Source organism: Bos taurus, chromosome 4, assembly GCF_002263795.3.
Source record: "Bos taurus isolate L1 Dominette 01449 registration number 42190680 breed Hereford chromosome 4, ARS-UCD2.0, whole genome shotgun sequence".
Classification (NCBI taxonomy): domain Eukaryota; kingdom Metazoa; phylum Chordata; class Mammalia; order Artiodactyla; family Bovidae; genus Bos; species Bos taurus.
In genome coordinates this window covers 15503224-15519534 of record NC_037331.1, presented here as the reverse complement: position 1 = coordinate 15519534, position 16311 = coordinate 15503224, and the positions used below count along the sequence as shown (strand labels likewise).

General features: G+C 40.4%; 1 protein-coding gene across 2 annotated transcripts in view; it reads left to right on the top strand.

Annotated features, from left to right (window-relative positions):
* Positions 1 to 16311, top strand: part of COL28A1 (collagen type XXVIII alpha 1 chain) — a 181519-nt gene that overhangs the window by 87508 nt on the left and 77700 nt on the right. Inside the window, exons 22-25 of one of the 2 annotated variants that reach the window (XM_024990987.2) lie at positions 1154 to 1222; positions 1841 to 1909; positions 6456 to 6524; positions 6738 to 6806. In XM_024990987.2, the coding sequence (XP_024846755.1) occupies positions 1154 to 1222; positions 1841 to 1909; positions 6456 to 6524; positions 6738 to 6806 (276 nt within the window). The remainder of the gene's footprint in view (positions 1 to 1153; positions 1223 to 1840; positions 1910 to 6455; positions 6525 to 6737; positions 6807 to 16311) is intronic. The other variant, XM_024990989.2, reaches the window with a different exon arrangement.

Below are 16311 nucleotides of genomic sequence, written 5' to 3'. Positions count from 1 at the left end.
TATGACACAAATGAATCTATCTAAAGACAGAAACAGACTCACAGACATAACAGACTTGTGGTGCCAACGGGGAGTGGGCTAGAGGAGGAGTGCTCTGGGAGCCGGGGATTAGCCAGTGCAAACTGTGATATTTAGAATGGATAAAATACAAGGTCCTACCACAAAGTGAAAGTCAAAGCCGCTCAGTCGTCTCTAACTCTTTGAGACCCCATGGACTATAGCCTGCCAGGTTCCTCTGTCCATGGAATTCTCCAGGCCAGAATACTGGAGTGGGTAGTCGTTCCCTTCTCCAGGGGATCTGCCCAACCCAGGGACTGAACCCAGGTCTCCCACATTGCAGGCGGATTCTTAACCATCTGAGCCACCAAAGCACAGGGAACGATATTCAATATCCTGTGATAAATCATAATGGAAAAGAACACGAACATTTATATATGGTATACGTGAATCATATAGACATGTTATACACGGTTCAGCTATACGTGAATCACTTCTCTGTATAGTAAAAATTAACACCACATTAAAACATACCTCAATAAAATAAGTTAAAAAGACAGACAATTGCTTTGCATAGTGTTTCAAAGTACAGTAGTAGTACCTATATCAGAATCACCAGAGGTGCCTTATAAAAATTCATATTAATTTTTTTTTTAACCATAAACTAACTACTTCTAAAAAGGGACATGAGATACCATACAATGGAAGACTGATACAATGTGGAGCATAAAATTCAAAGGAAAAAGTTGTAAACTAAAAAAAACATTATTTGCCTATCACATGTACCTTAAAACTTACACTAAAGGTATTTGCTATAACTGAATAAATATTTCCCTCTGAGCTTCCTGGCGTACAAACATAAAAATGAATCACCACGCATTGCATGATTTTTGTTACCTAATAAAAGGATGCACAAGAGATAGAAATTTCCTATTACTAAGGAATTAACTGAATTTATTTATTATAGGGAGTGAAATCTTAATTATTAATAACTTTAGTAGTGGCTTAACAAAGATGCTCAAGTATTTTCATGTGGTCTGTGAAACAGGTCACAATACTTTAAAATGCTGGAAATATATTTCTATATTTTTCTTAATATAATTCCATATATCATTTCCTTGTTTGAAATGTAATGAGTATTTTGTTCTGTTTTTAGGGTGATCCAGGAATTATGGGCCCTGTTGGGATGCCTGGAATATCAATTCCTGGACCACCTGGACCAAAAGTATGCATTCTTGGGGATATATTTTTCTTTTACTTGGATTTTTTGGAAGTTGGAGTGGGGAAAAGATTCATAAAATCAGTGAAAGAATTTTAGCTTTGGAAAAACCCAAAGATATTATATAGCTCAACCCTGCCATTTCATGATTAAGCAGATGGAGGGCCAGCAGCAAATTTAAGACTAGAAACCAGGTTTTCTGCTCCTGCTCTTCTGCTCCTTATCACTCTACTTTGAACTACCTTCCTTAAATGCTAGCCTTAATGCATGTAAGAATTTATTGCATTTGTTCAGAATAATCTGCTAATCAGAAAGTCTGGCAGAAAAGAAATCCACTCAGATGTAAGAGCATTCCCAGACATTTTCACAGTCTAAATATTTGTGTCTAGAGAGCCACCTATTATTTCAGCTCTTCTCTGAAAAGCTTAGTAGTCTTTACTGACAGTTTTTATTTGCTTAAGATTTGAAACTCTTCTCAAATATATTAGAAGGATGTACTCTCTCAGAATCTGATTCTAAGAGATTAAGCTCTTTATAATTGGCCAATGGCTTTTTATGCCCTGAGCCATGATGGTTTCTCATAAAACCTAAAGTCTGAAACTGAAAACTATTTGACATGTGCAGGGAGACAGAGGTGGACCTGGGATGCCTGGATTTAAAGGAGAACCTGGAATTGCTATTCGAGGACCAAAGGTATCCTTTATTCATGTTCTTTTATTGCAATAAAAAATGAAAGCAGATTTAATGCATCGTAAGTTATGACTGAGATTGTTCTACTTAGAGTCTCTACACTGATGAACTGAGATATAAGAATATATTATTCCCCCTTTAAAAAATCAAGCCAGCAGATCATTTATTTTTCATAAATGTGGAGGATGATAGCTCCTCTGGTAAAATGCTTGCTGACTAAACAGCTGATTGAAAATGCTTTTTCTTTCTGTAATGTCTATAATATGATATTATATGGCCTCTGGCCTCCTTCATTTACATATTAATGGCCAATGCATCTCTTCTGCAAAACACTGTCCAAAGAGTTCATGTTTAGAAACTTTATTGAATTAGATTTCCCTGCTTGTTGTCCATCTTTCAGAGTTATTTTAAATGAAAATGCAAATAATGATGAGAGAAGACAGTTTTAAGTAATCATCACTATTTTTCCCATGGCAACAAAGTACCATTTCCCTCCTCACATAAAACCTAGCCTTACACAGAGAAATGCTACTTTCCAAATGTCAACAAGCACATCCCTGTTTATGAGGACAGGCTTCAGGGCTCCATAATCAGCGCTCATTAAATTAGTAGCATGTTGTTATGTAGCTTTGAAGCTGGCTTTATCAAATTGTCTATTCTCAATGAAAGGGTTCAAGTACTGACACCAGTGACTTTCAAACTTCAAAAAAGGAAACTTAGACCATCTTTGCATATAATTCAAAGCCTATTATATACTAACATAAGTTGTAGTGATTCCTCTTAAAGCAAGAGGTAGGATGCTGACCTCCGCTGTTCTTAATCACTTTGAGAGTTGTCCTTGCTAGAGTGCTATCTTCTGGCTTACTGGGGACAGAAGACGTTTCTGGGATATTTTCAAGCTAAAACAGAGAATGTCCTGGGAAAATCATAAGAAGATGGTCACCCTACTGCCCAGACTCTGAGGCACATAGGAACCCAAGCTATGTAAAAGACTCTACAGAAACCCAAGTTACGTATGACTCAAGGAGAAAATTCCAAACTTCCAAACGCTAAAACTACAGGCATGGCCTCAGTCAAGAACATTTGGGTGACAATTTTCATACTGTTTGATAGCTTCCTGAATCTGTGCAACCCTAGGTCCATGATGCAAGGTTATTTCTTTCTACTTACACTGTTCTTTACAAGAGAAGCAACATCTAAATGTATGCTGCTGCTGCTGCTAAGTCGCTTCAGTCATGTCTGACTCTGTGCGACCCCATAGACGGCAGCCCACGAGGCTCCCCCATCCCTGGGATTCTCCAGGCAAGAACACCAGAGTGGGTTGCCATTTCCTTCAATGCATGAAAGTGAAAAGTGAAAGTGAAGTCGCTCAGTCGTGTCCGACTCTTGGCGACCCTGTGGACTACAGCCCACCAGGCCCTCCATCCATGGGGTTTTCCAGGCAAGAATACTGGAGTGGGGTGCCATTGCCTTTTCCATCTAAATGCATAGTTGATGTTTATAAGCTCTAACCGTTTTCTACTGATCATTATTGGTGATGGTATTTAGAGTTATTTGCCTTTTCACTCCAGTCATTTTTCTAATTCCTTGGTCTCTAGTGATTACTTGTTCTGCCATTTTCCCCTAATAGATTGTTTTTAAGTTCGTGGAGGGTTAGCTGATAAAAATTTTAGCACATTAATTCAGTTTTATGTATTTCTTCAGGGACCACCCAGATTTTTTTTTTTAAAGCTCATTTTGAAACACCTGATTAAGATTTCTACCCTAATTTCTGTTGAATGAGAGAGACACTTCAAAGAGAATCACTCTGCAAAACATTTTCTTGAATCCAGTGCAGAAAAACCAAGTGGCAAAATTCCATCCATGAAACTATCAAGAGGTGTCCAAAATAAAAATCTGAGCAAGAACACTGCCCTTTCCCTACCCGCTGTTAGCATAAGAAGTAACAAGTTAACTGAAATTTCTGCAGGAGACAGGACACAGATCTCTAGGAAAAAAATGTTCCTAAACCATGGATGTTTCAATGGCTTTCCCTGCAGTGTGGGGGCCAGAGGATAAACAGTAACAGCTGCTGATAATTTGTTATAGGCTTGGAATTTAGGAATGAAAATGGAAAGTGAATTTTGATTCCAATTTCTTTTTAAATTTCAACTTAACCAGGGGGAAGTTACTGCTTTGTTTTGCGGCTGGCCTGTTCCTTGTGTAAGCACGCAGAGAAATGGGCATCTTATTTGGGGACCTGTCCCCATAGGAAATGCTTAGTGCTTCAACCTTGCACATAATTGGAATAGTATAATAAACTGCTTCTCAGATATGACCAGTTCCTTAGTGGGGAAGCCACCAGAATTCAGTGCTCCAGAATAATTTGTTTTTTGCTTTGTCATACATCTTTAAGAGATCATCTTGGATTTCTGTTGATGTGCATTAAGTACATAGTGCATTCTAAATAGTGCATTAATAGTGCATTTTTATAAGTGGCCACATGTTTTCTGAAGACCATTCTTAAGATGGTTAACCATACGAGGCCACAGTCTCTTTGTCTTAATAGGAAATGACAGCTGTTGTATTCATGATTTTCAAAATCAATTTAACTTTCTTTTGGCATAAAAAAATCTTTCCCCAGTTATTTATTTATAGGAGTAAAATCAGAAACCATTTTTGGGAATTAGATTTGGGGCAACACTTTGGCTTGAAATAACGCAGCTTGATTTCAGCATTTGCTTACATATAAGACAAATATTAGGAATCTGACTACTTTTTCCAATCTTGGAAAACACATGTCTATTATTAGAGTTTCTTTAATGATGTGGCAAACATAAATATTTTATTTTTATTTTTTAAATTATTTTTAAAAAGTTATTTTTTATTTTATTTTATTTTTATTATTTTTTTACCTTTACAATATTGTATCGGTTTTGCCATGTATCAAAATGAATCCACCGCAGGTATACATGTGTTCCCCATCCTGAACCCTCCTCCCTCCTCCCTCCCCATACCATTCCTCTGGGTCGTCCCAGTGCACCAGCCCCAAGCATCCAGTATTGTGCATCGAACCTGGACTGGTGACTCGTTTCATATACGATATTATACATGTTTCAATGCCATTCTCCCAAATCATCCTACCCTCTCCCTCTCCCACAGAGTCTAAAAGACTGTTCTATACATCAGTGTCTCTTTTGCTGTCTCGTATACGGGGTTATTGTTAACATCTTTCTAAATTCCATATATATGCGTTAGTATACTCTATTAGTGTTTTTCTTTCTGGCTTACTTCACTCTGTATAATAGGCTCCAGTTTCATCCACCTTGTTAGAACTGATTCAAATGTATTCTTTTTAATGGCTGAGTAATACTCCATTGTGTATATGTACTACTGCTTTTTTATCCATTCATCGGAGGCTTTTACTTTACAATATTGTAGTGGTTTTTGCCATACATTGATGTGAATCAGCCCTGGGTGTACATGTGTTCCCCATCCTGAACCCCCCTCCCACCTCCCTCCCCATCCTATCCCTCAGGGTCATCCCAGTGCACCAGCGCTGAGCACCCTGTCTCATGCATCGAACCTGGACTGGTGATCTGTTTCACATATGATAACAGACAAAACATAAATATTTTAAATCATGAACAGCTCTTTATCAAAATAATTGATGTGAATTGACAAATGCCACTGTAAGAGTTATCACAGCAACAAAATGGGATGTGGGATGTAAAGAAATGTTTTAAATATAAGTGCAATAGGTTTACCATGAATAAATCTTCTTTGGTAAGAGTCTTCTTCATTTTTCCTTCGTTCCATTTTATTCTGGCCAGAAATTTCTCTGAGTTTCATTGGTACAGAGAACTCTTGTTCAAAGGGCAATAATCCTCCTTTCTTATCCTCTATATAAGAGGACAGTATTACTACTAAGTTTCTGATGCCCAAAGTCATCATGGTAAAGCAGTATTTATCACTTTTTCCTAGTTCTCAGGATATGAACCACTAACTCTGTGTCCTATTCTTTTATAAAGTGTTTTTTAAAAATTAACCTGTTTTTCATTTTTATTTGAGCTTTTATTCCTCACTTAATTTGGGCCTCACTGAGGAAGATAATAGATGTAACATAATAATAGGTAACACACACTATCTTATTTTATACTTAAAATTTTGTTCATATTCTTCTCTACTCTTCTCACATGGTGCCGACTAAATTTTCTCATTTTATAATTGCCCTTATTTTATGATGCACTAACGTTTTGTAATTTTTAAAATTAAAATATCAGCAACTAGCTCTTTTCTAACCCCCATGAAATGTTTCCTATGCAGGACTTTGTAGTAGTTCATATATACTCCTTACACTCATTCCACTCATCATTTGCTTCCCATAACAGAAATGGGAAAGACTTACAAGGAGATAAGAAGTTGCCATATTTCCTTCTAAAAATTCTCAGACCATTCCTCTGCCCTTATCAAATCTGCCTTTGGTGTGCTGAGTTGGTACTGAGCTTAAGTTTTGCCAGCTGTTTCATAGTTTAGGCTCATGATATCTCCTGTGTTGGAATTCACGCAGGGTGCCCAAGGCCCGCAGGGACCAGTGGGTGCTCCAGGACTCAAAGGTGACGGCTATCCTGGTGTGCCCGTAAGTGTGAACGCTGCTGTTATCTCCTCCCTCCCTCCCTCTCTTCCTCCTGTCTCTTTCCTTTCCTTCCTCTCATCCCTCCCTCCTTTTCTTCTTTTCCCCTCCCTCCCTTCCCTTCTTTTCCTTTCTCTTTTCTCCTCGCTCCCTCCCTTCCCTGCCTGAACCCTGCACACAGCAAGGTTGCTCCCTCTCCTCCTTATTATGTCATCTCAGGGCCCTCGAGGAATCCCAGGACCTCCTGGATCAAGGGGATTACCTGGAGTTGGAGACACTGGAGCAAAGGTAGGCGACAGTAGCCTTTAAAAATGTACCTGTAGTTAAGAGGTTTGGTAAAAGTGAACATCTTTACTGGACCTGAGAGAAGAGGAGAGGCATCTAAAGAACTGATGAAGTTATTCATCCTCATCTATGGACTCTCCAGAGCCTTGCACTCACTTAAACATGCAGATTAACCCTATGGTTTTTGTCTTCTGTTTCCTTGCTAGCAACCCTTGCATTCGTTTGCTGCTTTGTCTTCCGGTCTCAAGAACAGACTTTGGTTCAGGCCCCTGCCCTCTCTGGTCATGCTCCTACCTAGATGCTCTCATACCATCCCATGGCACTAACCACCGTCCATGCACTGATGGCCTCCAAATGTCTATCTTCTTGCCTCGAAGCCCTGGTCTCACACACCTAGTTTCTTACCAGACATCTCCTCTTAGATCTCTCACAGACATCTCTAACCTAATAACCCAAATAAAGCCTTTGATTTTCACTCCATCAGCCTGAAAGTGGTGCTACTCATACTCCTTGCTAATGCCACAATACCTAAATCATTCTTGGTCCTCCTTTCCCTCTCTTCCCTCCACATCTAGTCCTATGGCAAATCTGTCAGTTCTACCTTCAAAATTATATCTCGCCTCTGGCTACTTGTCTCCTGCTGCATCTCCCAAGGAGATCATCACTATCTCATCAGGGCTGTGAAAACAACTTCTCCATTGGCCTTCTCTCCTCCACCTCTGCCCTTCTATTACATGGCAGGCAAGTTGATCTTTTAAAGCCAGAGATTAGACCACACCCCTTTCCTTCTGAAGAAAACTCTCTGGTGGCTTCTCTTTGTTTGTTTGTTTGTTTTTTTAATTTAATTTTATTTTTAAATTTTACAATATTGTATTGGTTTTGCCATATATCGAAATGAATCTGCCACAGGTATACATGTGTTCCCCATCCTGAACCCTCCTCCCTCCCCATACCATCCCTCTGGGTCGTCCCATTGCACCAGCCCCAAGCATCCAGTATTGTGCATCGAACCTGGACTGGTGACTCGTTCCATATATGATATTATACATATTTCAATGCCATTCTCCCAAATCATCCCACCCTCTCCCTCTCCCACAGAGTCCAAAAGATTGTTCTATACATCAGTGTCTCTTTTGCTGTCTCGTATACAGGGTTATCGTTACCATCTTTCTAAATTCCATATATATGCGTTAGTATACTGTATTGGTGCTTTTCTTTCTGGCTTACTTCACTCTGTATAATAGGCTCCAGTGTCATCCACCTCATTAGAACTGATTCAAATGCATTCTTTTTAATGGCTGAGTAATACTCCATTGTGTATATGTACCACAGCTTTCTTATCCATTCATCTGCTGATGGACATCTAGGTTGCTTCCATGTCCTGGCTATTATAAACAGTGCTGCAATGAACATTGGGGTACACGTGTCTCTTTCCCTTCTGGTTTCCTCAGTGTGTATGCCCAGCAGTGGGATTGCTGGATCATAAGGCAGTTCTATTTCCAGTTTTTTAAGGAATCTCCACACTCTTCTCCATAGTGGCTGTACTAGTTTGCATTCCCACCAACAGTGTAAGAGGGTCCCCTTTTCTCCACACCCCCTCCAGCATTTATTGCTTGTAGACTTTTGGATCACAGCCATTCTGACTGGTGTGAAATGGTACCTCATAGTGGTTTTGATTTGCATTTCTCTGATAATGAGTGATGTTGAGCATCTTTTCATGTGTTTGTTAGCCATCTGTATGTCTTCTTTGGAGAAATGTCTATTTAGTTCTTTGGCCCATTTTTTAATTGGACCATTTATTTTTCTGGAATTGAGCTGTAGGAGTTGCTTGTATATTTTTGAGATTAGTTGTTTGTCAGTTGCTTCCTTTGCTATTATTTTCTCCCATTCTGAAGGCTGTCTTTTCACCTTGCTTACAGTTTCCTTTGTTGTGCAGGAGCTTTTAAGTTTAATTAGATCCCATTTGTTTATTTTTGCTTTTATTTCCACTGTGCTGGGAGCTGGGTCACAGAGGCTCCTGCTGTGATGTATGTCGGAGAGTGTTCTGTGGTGGCTTCTCTTTGCACAGAGAGCACGCTGCACCCACTTTCCGTGTTCTCTGGGACCCTTTGTAACCTGGGCCGCAGCGCCTGTCCTTTGCTCCCTTGCTGCCTGCCTCCCACCACACTGACCTGGCCTCCTTTCGCTCACTCCTGCTTCCAGACCTTGACTTTGTCAGGCTGGCTCATTCTTAAGGTCTCAAATCTGACCTCCTTCTCCACCTATACAAAAGGCCATTCTTTCCTCTCCCTCCCTCCCCTACCACAATCATATCCCCTGGTGTATTTCCTCCAAGGCATGCATCATTTCTGAAATCAACTTCCTTATTTCCTGCCCTGTATATTTCACAAGGGTATCAATTTTCCTGAAGGCCAGCTCTTTGTTGTACTAAATTCTTGATTCCAAAACTAGGCTTGCCACCCAAAAGGAACTCTTTAATGTGTTGAATGAATGAAAAATGAGTGAATGATCAATATTATCCCACAGAGAGAAATTCTCCTTAGAAATAGATCTACACATTTAGTTTTTCAGATGCTGCCAGGTCATTAAAGAAAGAGGTTATAAGTGCCTAAGGTCAACTTTTGGTCTTGAGTTTTTGGTCTCTGCCGTGGCATCTGTGAATGCCGCCACCTCGATGGCTGCTTCTGTACTGTGGGGTGAGTACTCTTTCATCCTCTCCCTTGTAGAATGAGACTGGAGACCCAAGGCATTCAATTCATCCCTAAAGGAGATCTTGAGTCCTGCCCGTCTCTGTCTCTCAGGATAACTAGGAAAGTCAGGGAGATGTGTCTGAAAGCGCTGAGTAGACTGTGCAGGGAAGAGACACCCTAGGTGCTTTTGCCAAGGTTCTGACTCAGCACTGAATCTGATCCTTATTTGAATTGGGGCACTGAAATATTCTTTTTTCTCTAAGACAAAGTGCCTGTTAAAATTTAAAAATACAGGAACTTTAATATATAAACCTCGTTATTTTCTGCTAAGTGAAACATTGGTAAAAACTTTTGGTTTTACACTGAATATTCCTTTAGTTAGGGAACTAGGAGCTTATTCCTATTTAAAATATGGTATGTGTCAAATAAAATGTGTTAAATATACCGGACTGTTTATATTCCAATGGAAACACATAACCATTTACATTTCCATAGAGTAGATTATTATAAATATTTTATATAAGTATACATTGTGTTATATTGAATTATACTATTGAGGATGAGATGGCTGGATGGCATCACTGACTTGATGGATGTGAGTCTCAGTGAACTCCGGGAGTTGGTGTTGGACAGGGAGGCCTGGCGTGCTGCGATTCATGGGGTCGCAAAGAGTCAGACACGACTGAGTGACTGATCTGATCTGATCTGATTACTACTTTACATTTAGCAGTACTAATAAAAAGGTGGACACTTAAGCACAGATAGCACTTAAAATTTTTTATTCTTGTGAATGTTCCACCATGTCAGATTATTTAACATATAGACTAAAACATTTACTAAATGGTTTCATTGATCATTTCTCTCTCAAAGTCCCTTGTGTTTTTTCATATACATTTTAAGGGGGAAAAAAAAGGTGTTCTTTCAAAAGTTTATCCTGCCTATTTTTGGTTGTATTAATAACATGTTGCCAAAAGATGTGTCTCAGGTGAAACTCATATTCATTTATGTGCATGCATGCTCAATCATGTCCGACTCTGTGCGACCCCAAGGACTGTAGCCCACCAGGCTTCTCTGTCCATGGGATTCTCCAGGCAAGAATACTGGAATGGGTTGCCATTTCCTTCTCCAGGGGATCTTCCCACCTCAGGAACCGAACCCAGGTCTCCTGTGTCTTCTACGTTGCCGGCGAGTGCTCTACCGCTGAGCCACCAGGGAAGCCCAAACTCATATTGTGTCTATTAATTCGTACAGGAAGCTGAATGGAGGCAGCATCCTCCAGCTCACTTCTACCCAGGGGAGGAGGGAATGTTGGTTAGGACCTGTCTCTTTCCACACCTCCCTCCCAGCTGCATTTTCCTTCTTCCTGCCTCCCCTTCTGTGGATGTTGGAGAGGTGTGTTATCCTGCCCACCTCTAGCCCTGGAAGGAAATATCAGGAGTGCATGCTCTTCTTAGAATCAAAGAACTTGGATTATGAATTTCAAAATCAAGGACATTCCAAAAGCAAACAGCAGCTTCTAATAACTTCCAAAATCACCTCTCTTCTTTTATAGACGCCTTAGAGTCTTTATGTGTCTTTTTTATTTCCTAAAGAAAACTTTTGGCTACCCACACAGCCCAACAGAAGCTGGTAAAGAAAAGGACATTTTTGGAAAAGTCTAATTCCACTTAATTTTGTCCTTTTGGTTTAGTAAGGTGGAGTTGAGACTCTCAAAACACCTAAGGTTTGCAATGGTAGCAAAAGCATAGGACTCAAATGTCTGCAAAATTCCTCTCCTTCTATTTTGTCTTAAAATGGCAGAGAAATTGTGTGTGGAAATATGTGGGTTTGTGTGCATGGACGCACATGTGTGTATAATTGTATAGACATATATATTGGATATGTTTTTTACTTAAATTCTGTGTTGTCACCTTAAAATATTGGCCTTAGGGCATTAACTTACAAAAGAAATGTGTTTTGAAATGAGGAAGCCATTAAGGTTGACGATTAATTTATGGTGGGCTTTGCGATATTTAGTTAAGGTCACATGTGTTTAGCATATGACACAGACATTAGAATCAAAGCGCCTATGTTTCAAAACATATAAAAAGCAGTCCCTGACATCTTGCAGCCTTGTGGTGCTCTGTGGCTTTTTTCCAAGTGAAGGAATTCCATCTGACATCAGTGGTTATAGTACTTCTCCGTACACTTCCCTTGAAGTTACTCCGAATTTTGACAAGGGCTTCTGAGAGATTTCTAAAATTCTTATGAAAACTACAAGTTTCCAAGGAGAGAGTAGATACGGTTTTAAAATCCACTTTGGAACATGCCATAAAGAGGAACGGACAATTGGATTTTGCGCAGTAGGAAGCGCTCATCCAGTGCCCTGGTCCTTAGACCCAAACTGTCAGCTCCCTGATAGGGAGGGCAAGCGCAAAGATCCTGCATTACACTGCCTGCACTTCTTGACTGGACCCCAAGAGACTAGGCTTCCCTGGTGGCTCAGAGGTAAAGAATCTGCCTGCCAATGCAAGAGATGTGAGTTCGAACTCTGGGTCAGGAAGACCCCCTGGAGAAGGGAATGGCAACCCACTCCAGTATTCTTGCCTAGAAAATCCCATGGATGGGCTACAGTCAATGGGGTCATAAAGAGTTGGACATGACTAAGCATGCACGCAGGGTTTCCCTTAATAGCTCAGCTAGTAAAGAATCCGCCTGCAATACAGGAGACCCTGGTTTGATTCCTGGGTCGGGAAGATCTACTGGAGAAGGGATAGGCTACCCATTCCAGTATTCCTGGGCTTTCCTGGTGGCTCAACTGGTAAAGAATCCACCTGCAATGTGGGAGACCTGGGTTCGATCCCTGGGTTGGGAAGATCCCCTGGAGAAAAGGGCTACCCACTCCAGTATTCTGGACTGGAGAATTCCATGAACTGTATAATCATGGGGTCACAAAGAGTCAGACATGACTGAGCGACTATTCACTCACTCCTCAAGCATGCACACCAGAGACAAAGAGGACCCTTTGTGATTTGGGGACTATCAGTCTATAAACTGTATTACCTTTTGAGAAGCCCAGATAATTCTTTGCTTTTGTATGTTTCATCCCAGTAGGCTGGTGAATCACCCAGGGCTGAGGCTGAGGTCTCAGATGTCGATCTCTGAGGGTGGGAGTTCGTTCTTGGCCTCCTGGGAGAGAATTATGAGGAGTGGCTCTCCTGGGCTCAGAAGGGCAGGGGCATCCCACCAGGCACCTCTCTCAGCTCTCTCAGCCCCCATCACTGTGCCAGTTCATCACAGAGAAAGCCAAGGCCTTCCCCAAAGCTTCAGGGGCAGTGGAACTGAAGCCAGTTCTTGCAAAGAGAACCTTTAACCTGGTTTGGGGGATTCTTAAGGGACCTTTTAACCATTAAGTGGTTGGAATCAAGTCTGGGCAGAAAAAACTTGTTGGGTGGTTGTTGTTATATGTTATAATTGTATACTACCTAATTATGTGCGACCTAAATATTTCCAGACTATCATGGAATTTTTAAGAACTCTCTTATTTTATAGATAAGGAAATCAAGAGCCAAAGAAGTTGAACGACTTGCCCCTTTAGAGTCTGAACAGTGTTGATACTATTCTGTTTGAGTGTCAGAGGGAGACTATAAATATGGATGAATGAATGGAAAACTAGGTGAATTAATAAGTCAGAGCCGGTGGAATGGCTTGTCCCGATCTACAGATGCTCAATCTTCCATACTGTCCATTTTCCGACCACCTCGGCACTGTTTAGGGGACAGTTAGGTGGTCTCTCTTTCTATTCTAGCTTTTCCATTGTCAAAACATAAATCATATAAACATTCAGCAGAAGCATAAGCCCAAACCCCAAAGAGTTCAACGTTTTCCAGAGCTTTAAATGTTTGAATATTGTAAACACATGCTTTATTTGACAAAAGTGACCCATACTCATAAATTAAAGTGCAAGTCTATGTGGAATCCCTCTGAGTACCATTATTCTGAAAACGTTCCCAGCATCTGAATCGCCTCTCTGTTCTCTGCAATGGCTCACATATGTGCACACCAGCAGTAGGCAGAGGTGGAACAGAGGAGTGATTCACACAGAGATGCACGAGGAATTTGTGGATTCTGTCAGTGGACGTGGGCTGGACAAGGAGCTCCATGTTGAACCTTGTCTGACAAGGAGGGCTGACCTGGGATACAGACTTAATGATAGTGATATTAAGGGTCCATGATTCCAAATTGGAATTGATGAAACCCACCATTTTTAATATGACTGCAAAATTGCTACAGGCAGGGCAATCAGCTCAAAAACGGGACTAATTAAAACCAGAGCCATATCAAGTTTAAATACCAGGCAGTTTGACCTCTAGATGTCAGAAAAGGTCACTCGACTAGGTGACTTTTCAAGGTTACTCCTCGATGCAGTTCTATGCACGATCTCTGCAATCAGAGCCATAATCACGTTTACCTTATAATTTTCAGTATAATTTTTGTTTTTCCTCACTCTTTCCCTAGCTCTGCATTTCTCTTCCCAGGAGTGCATACATACCTTCCCTTCAGCCTTAAGGATGCACATTTTATCCTCTTAACATTCAACACCCATGTCACCATCAACACATTTTTTATTTTTAATCATGCAGGGATTTTCCCCTAGTGGAAAATTATATTGAATATCAACACGAGAGAACCTGCTCTCTGACATTAAAGGCACTATCAACATTTCTATTTTTAAGGTTTCTAACCTAACTAAATAAGAAGGCTCTCCCTCTCCAATGAGATTCTTGGCACAGGGAAATAATTTGCTCATCTTTGATGAGTTGATTTTGAGAAAACGAAGAAACCATCAACAACAAATCCCCGCTAAATTCTACAGCAAGTTTTTAAGTTATCACAGACTTTAAAATGCTATTGCTTTGTAGCGAATACTGAAATTCTAGGGGTGGGGGAGAGGGAGGAAGGCTGGAGAGGGAGGGGCATATGTATACATATAGTTGATTCACTTTGTTGTACAGCAGAAACTAACACAGCATTGTAAACCAATTATACTGTAATAAAAGAAAGTTCTTTGGAAGGAATGATGCTGAGGCTGAAACTCCAGTACTTTGGCCACCTCATGCGAAGAGTTGACTCATTGGAAAAAGACTCTGATGCTGGGAGGGATTGGGGGCAGGAGGAGAAGTGGACGACAGAGGATGAGATGGCTGGATGGCATCACCGACTCGATGGACATGAGTTTGAGTGAACTCCGGGAGATGGTGATGGACAGGGAGGCCTGGCGTGCTGCGATTCATGGGGTCGCAAAGAGTCGGATACGACTGGGCTACTGAACTGAACTGAAAAGAAAGTTCTAGGAGAACTTTCTAGGAGAAAAAACTAGGAGAAGAAACTGAACTAGGAGAGAAACTGATTTGAGAGAGTTGAAATTATTTTAAATGCTTTGAAATTTAAAGCTGGGAAAGTACACTAAAGGAAATGTTATAGTGACTTGAATCTTGTTTTCTACACCTTCTTGTTTCCCCATCCACTTGAGAATTGTGCTGGTAATTGTTACTGTCTCCCTTTTCATCATTAAAGGGTGTCAGGGAACAGTGATTGAGTTGTGATTGACAATGGCCCAGTCAATAATTAACACACAATTATCAATAACTGAGTCGTCTGTCCAAAGCTTAGCAGAACGCCTCTAAAACTTCCATTGACATACTGGCCACCATAAGTGAGGTATTTAGGAGTCACAAGCTCATTACATAATTCGTTCCAGAGTGTTGCTTATGTTTGTGGTAACTGGAGCCTTAGTAGGTGTATCTTAATTCTCTTTAAAAGCCAGATAAAAAGAAACATTAAGCAACTGCAAATCATAACTTTGACTCCTACCTTATTTTAAAACTCAATCATTCTTTTTTTCATCATATAGTGGACTCTTCAGAGTACCATTTTTTGGGGGAAATCCTTGAGAGGCTAATTCTTTTCATAGTGAATTCAATTTTCTTTTTATTGCCCCCAAAGTAAAAAAGCATGAAATCACTTTAAGAACAATGGTAATCTACTTCCACAGCCTCTCAAAGAGTGACAGAGAATTAAATTGGCACAAACAATTTAGATTAGAGCTTTATTAATACATGAAGGTGGAGACAGTCTAATGGACTGTTTTGTCTCTAAGACTGTCTCTAAGTCTCAGATATTGTACTTAAATCCTATAGAACATAAAAGATATAATAGATATCTCCTTATCACTGTTCCACATGAAATCTTCGCCACTTATAAACTCTATGACCTCAGCAAGTCATTTAATCTCCCTCAGACTTAGCCTCCTCATCTGTCACTAGGGAAAATAAGCCTACTTCACAGGGTTATTCTGCAAAGTGAATGGAATCATGTCTATAAGATGTTTTTATGAATTCTAACACACTAAAGTATTAGTAGAAATAGTAGTAGTCAGAGTGCACATTACTATGCCAAATGAAGTGTTTTGCAGTATAGATAAACAGAGAGTAAGCGTTTGTGTAAGTAGGAGACCTGGAAAGAGACCAGTTGAAATCTGGGGAAAACCACAAAACTAAGGCATGGCAAAAGAGGGCGAGGGAAAGGGAAGCCTGAGACAGCTGGGTGCTTGTGTGGGCTGTGTGGACCTCTTGGAAATCTTAAAATCAACATGTTTTTTTCTTCTTTTTGAGAGAATATGATTGACTCAGTATAGGCAAAGGACTTTCACAGCCACAAAGCCATGGTCTTTGCATTAAATGGCAGCTGGAAACAAGTCTGGGGAGAAGTCGGCACCTTGCATCTGGCTCTAGTCACCATCATTTAGGAGATGGACTCTGGAGTCAGACCTGGGTTGG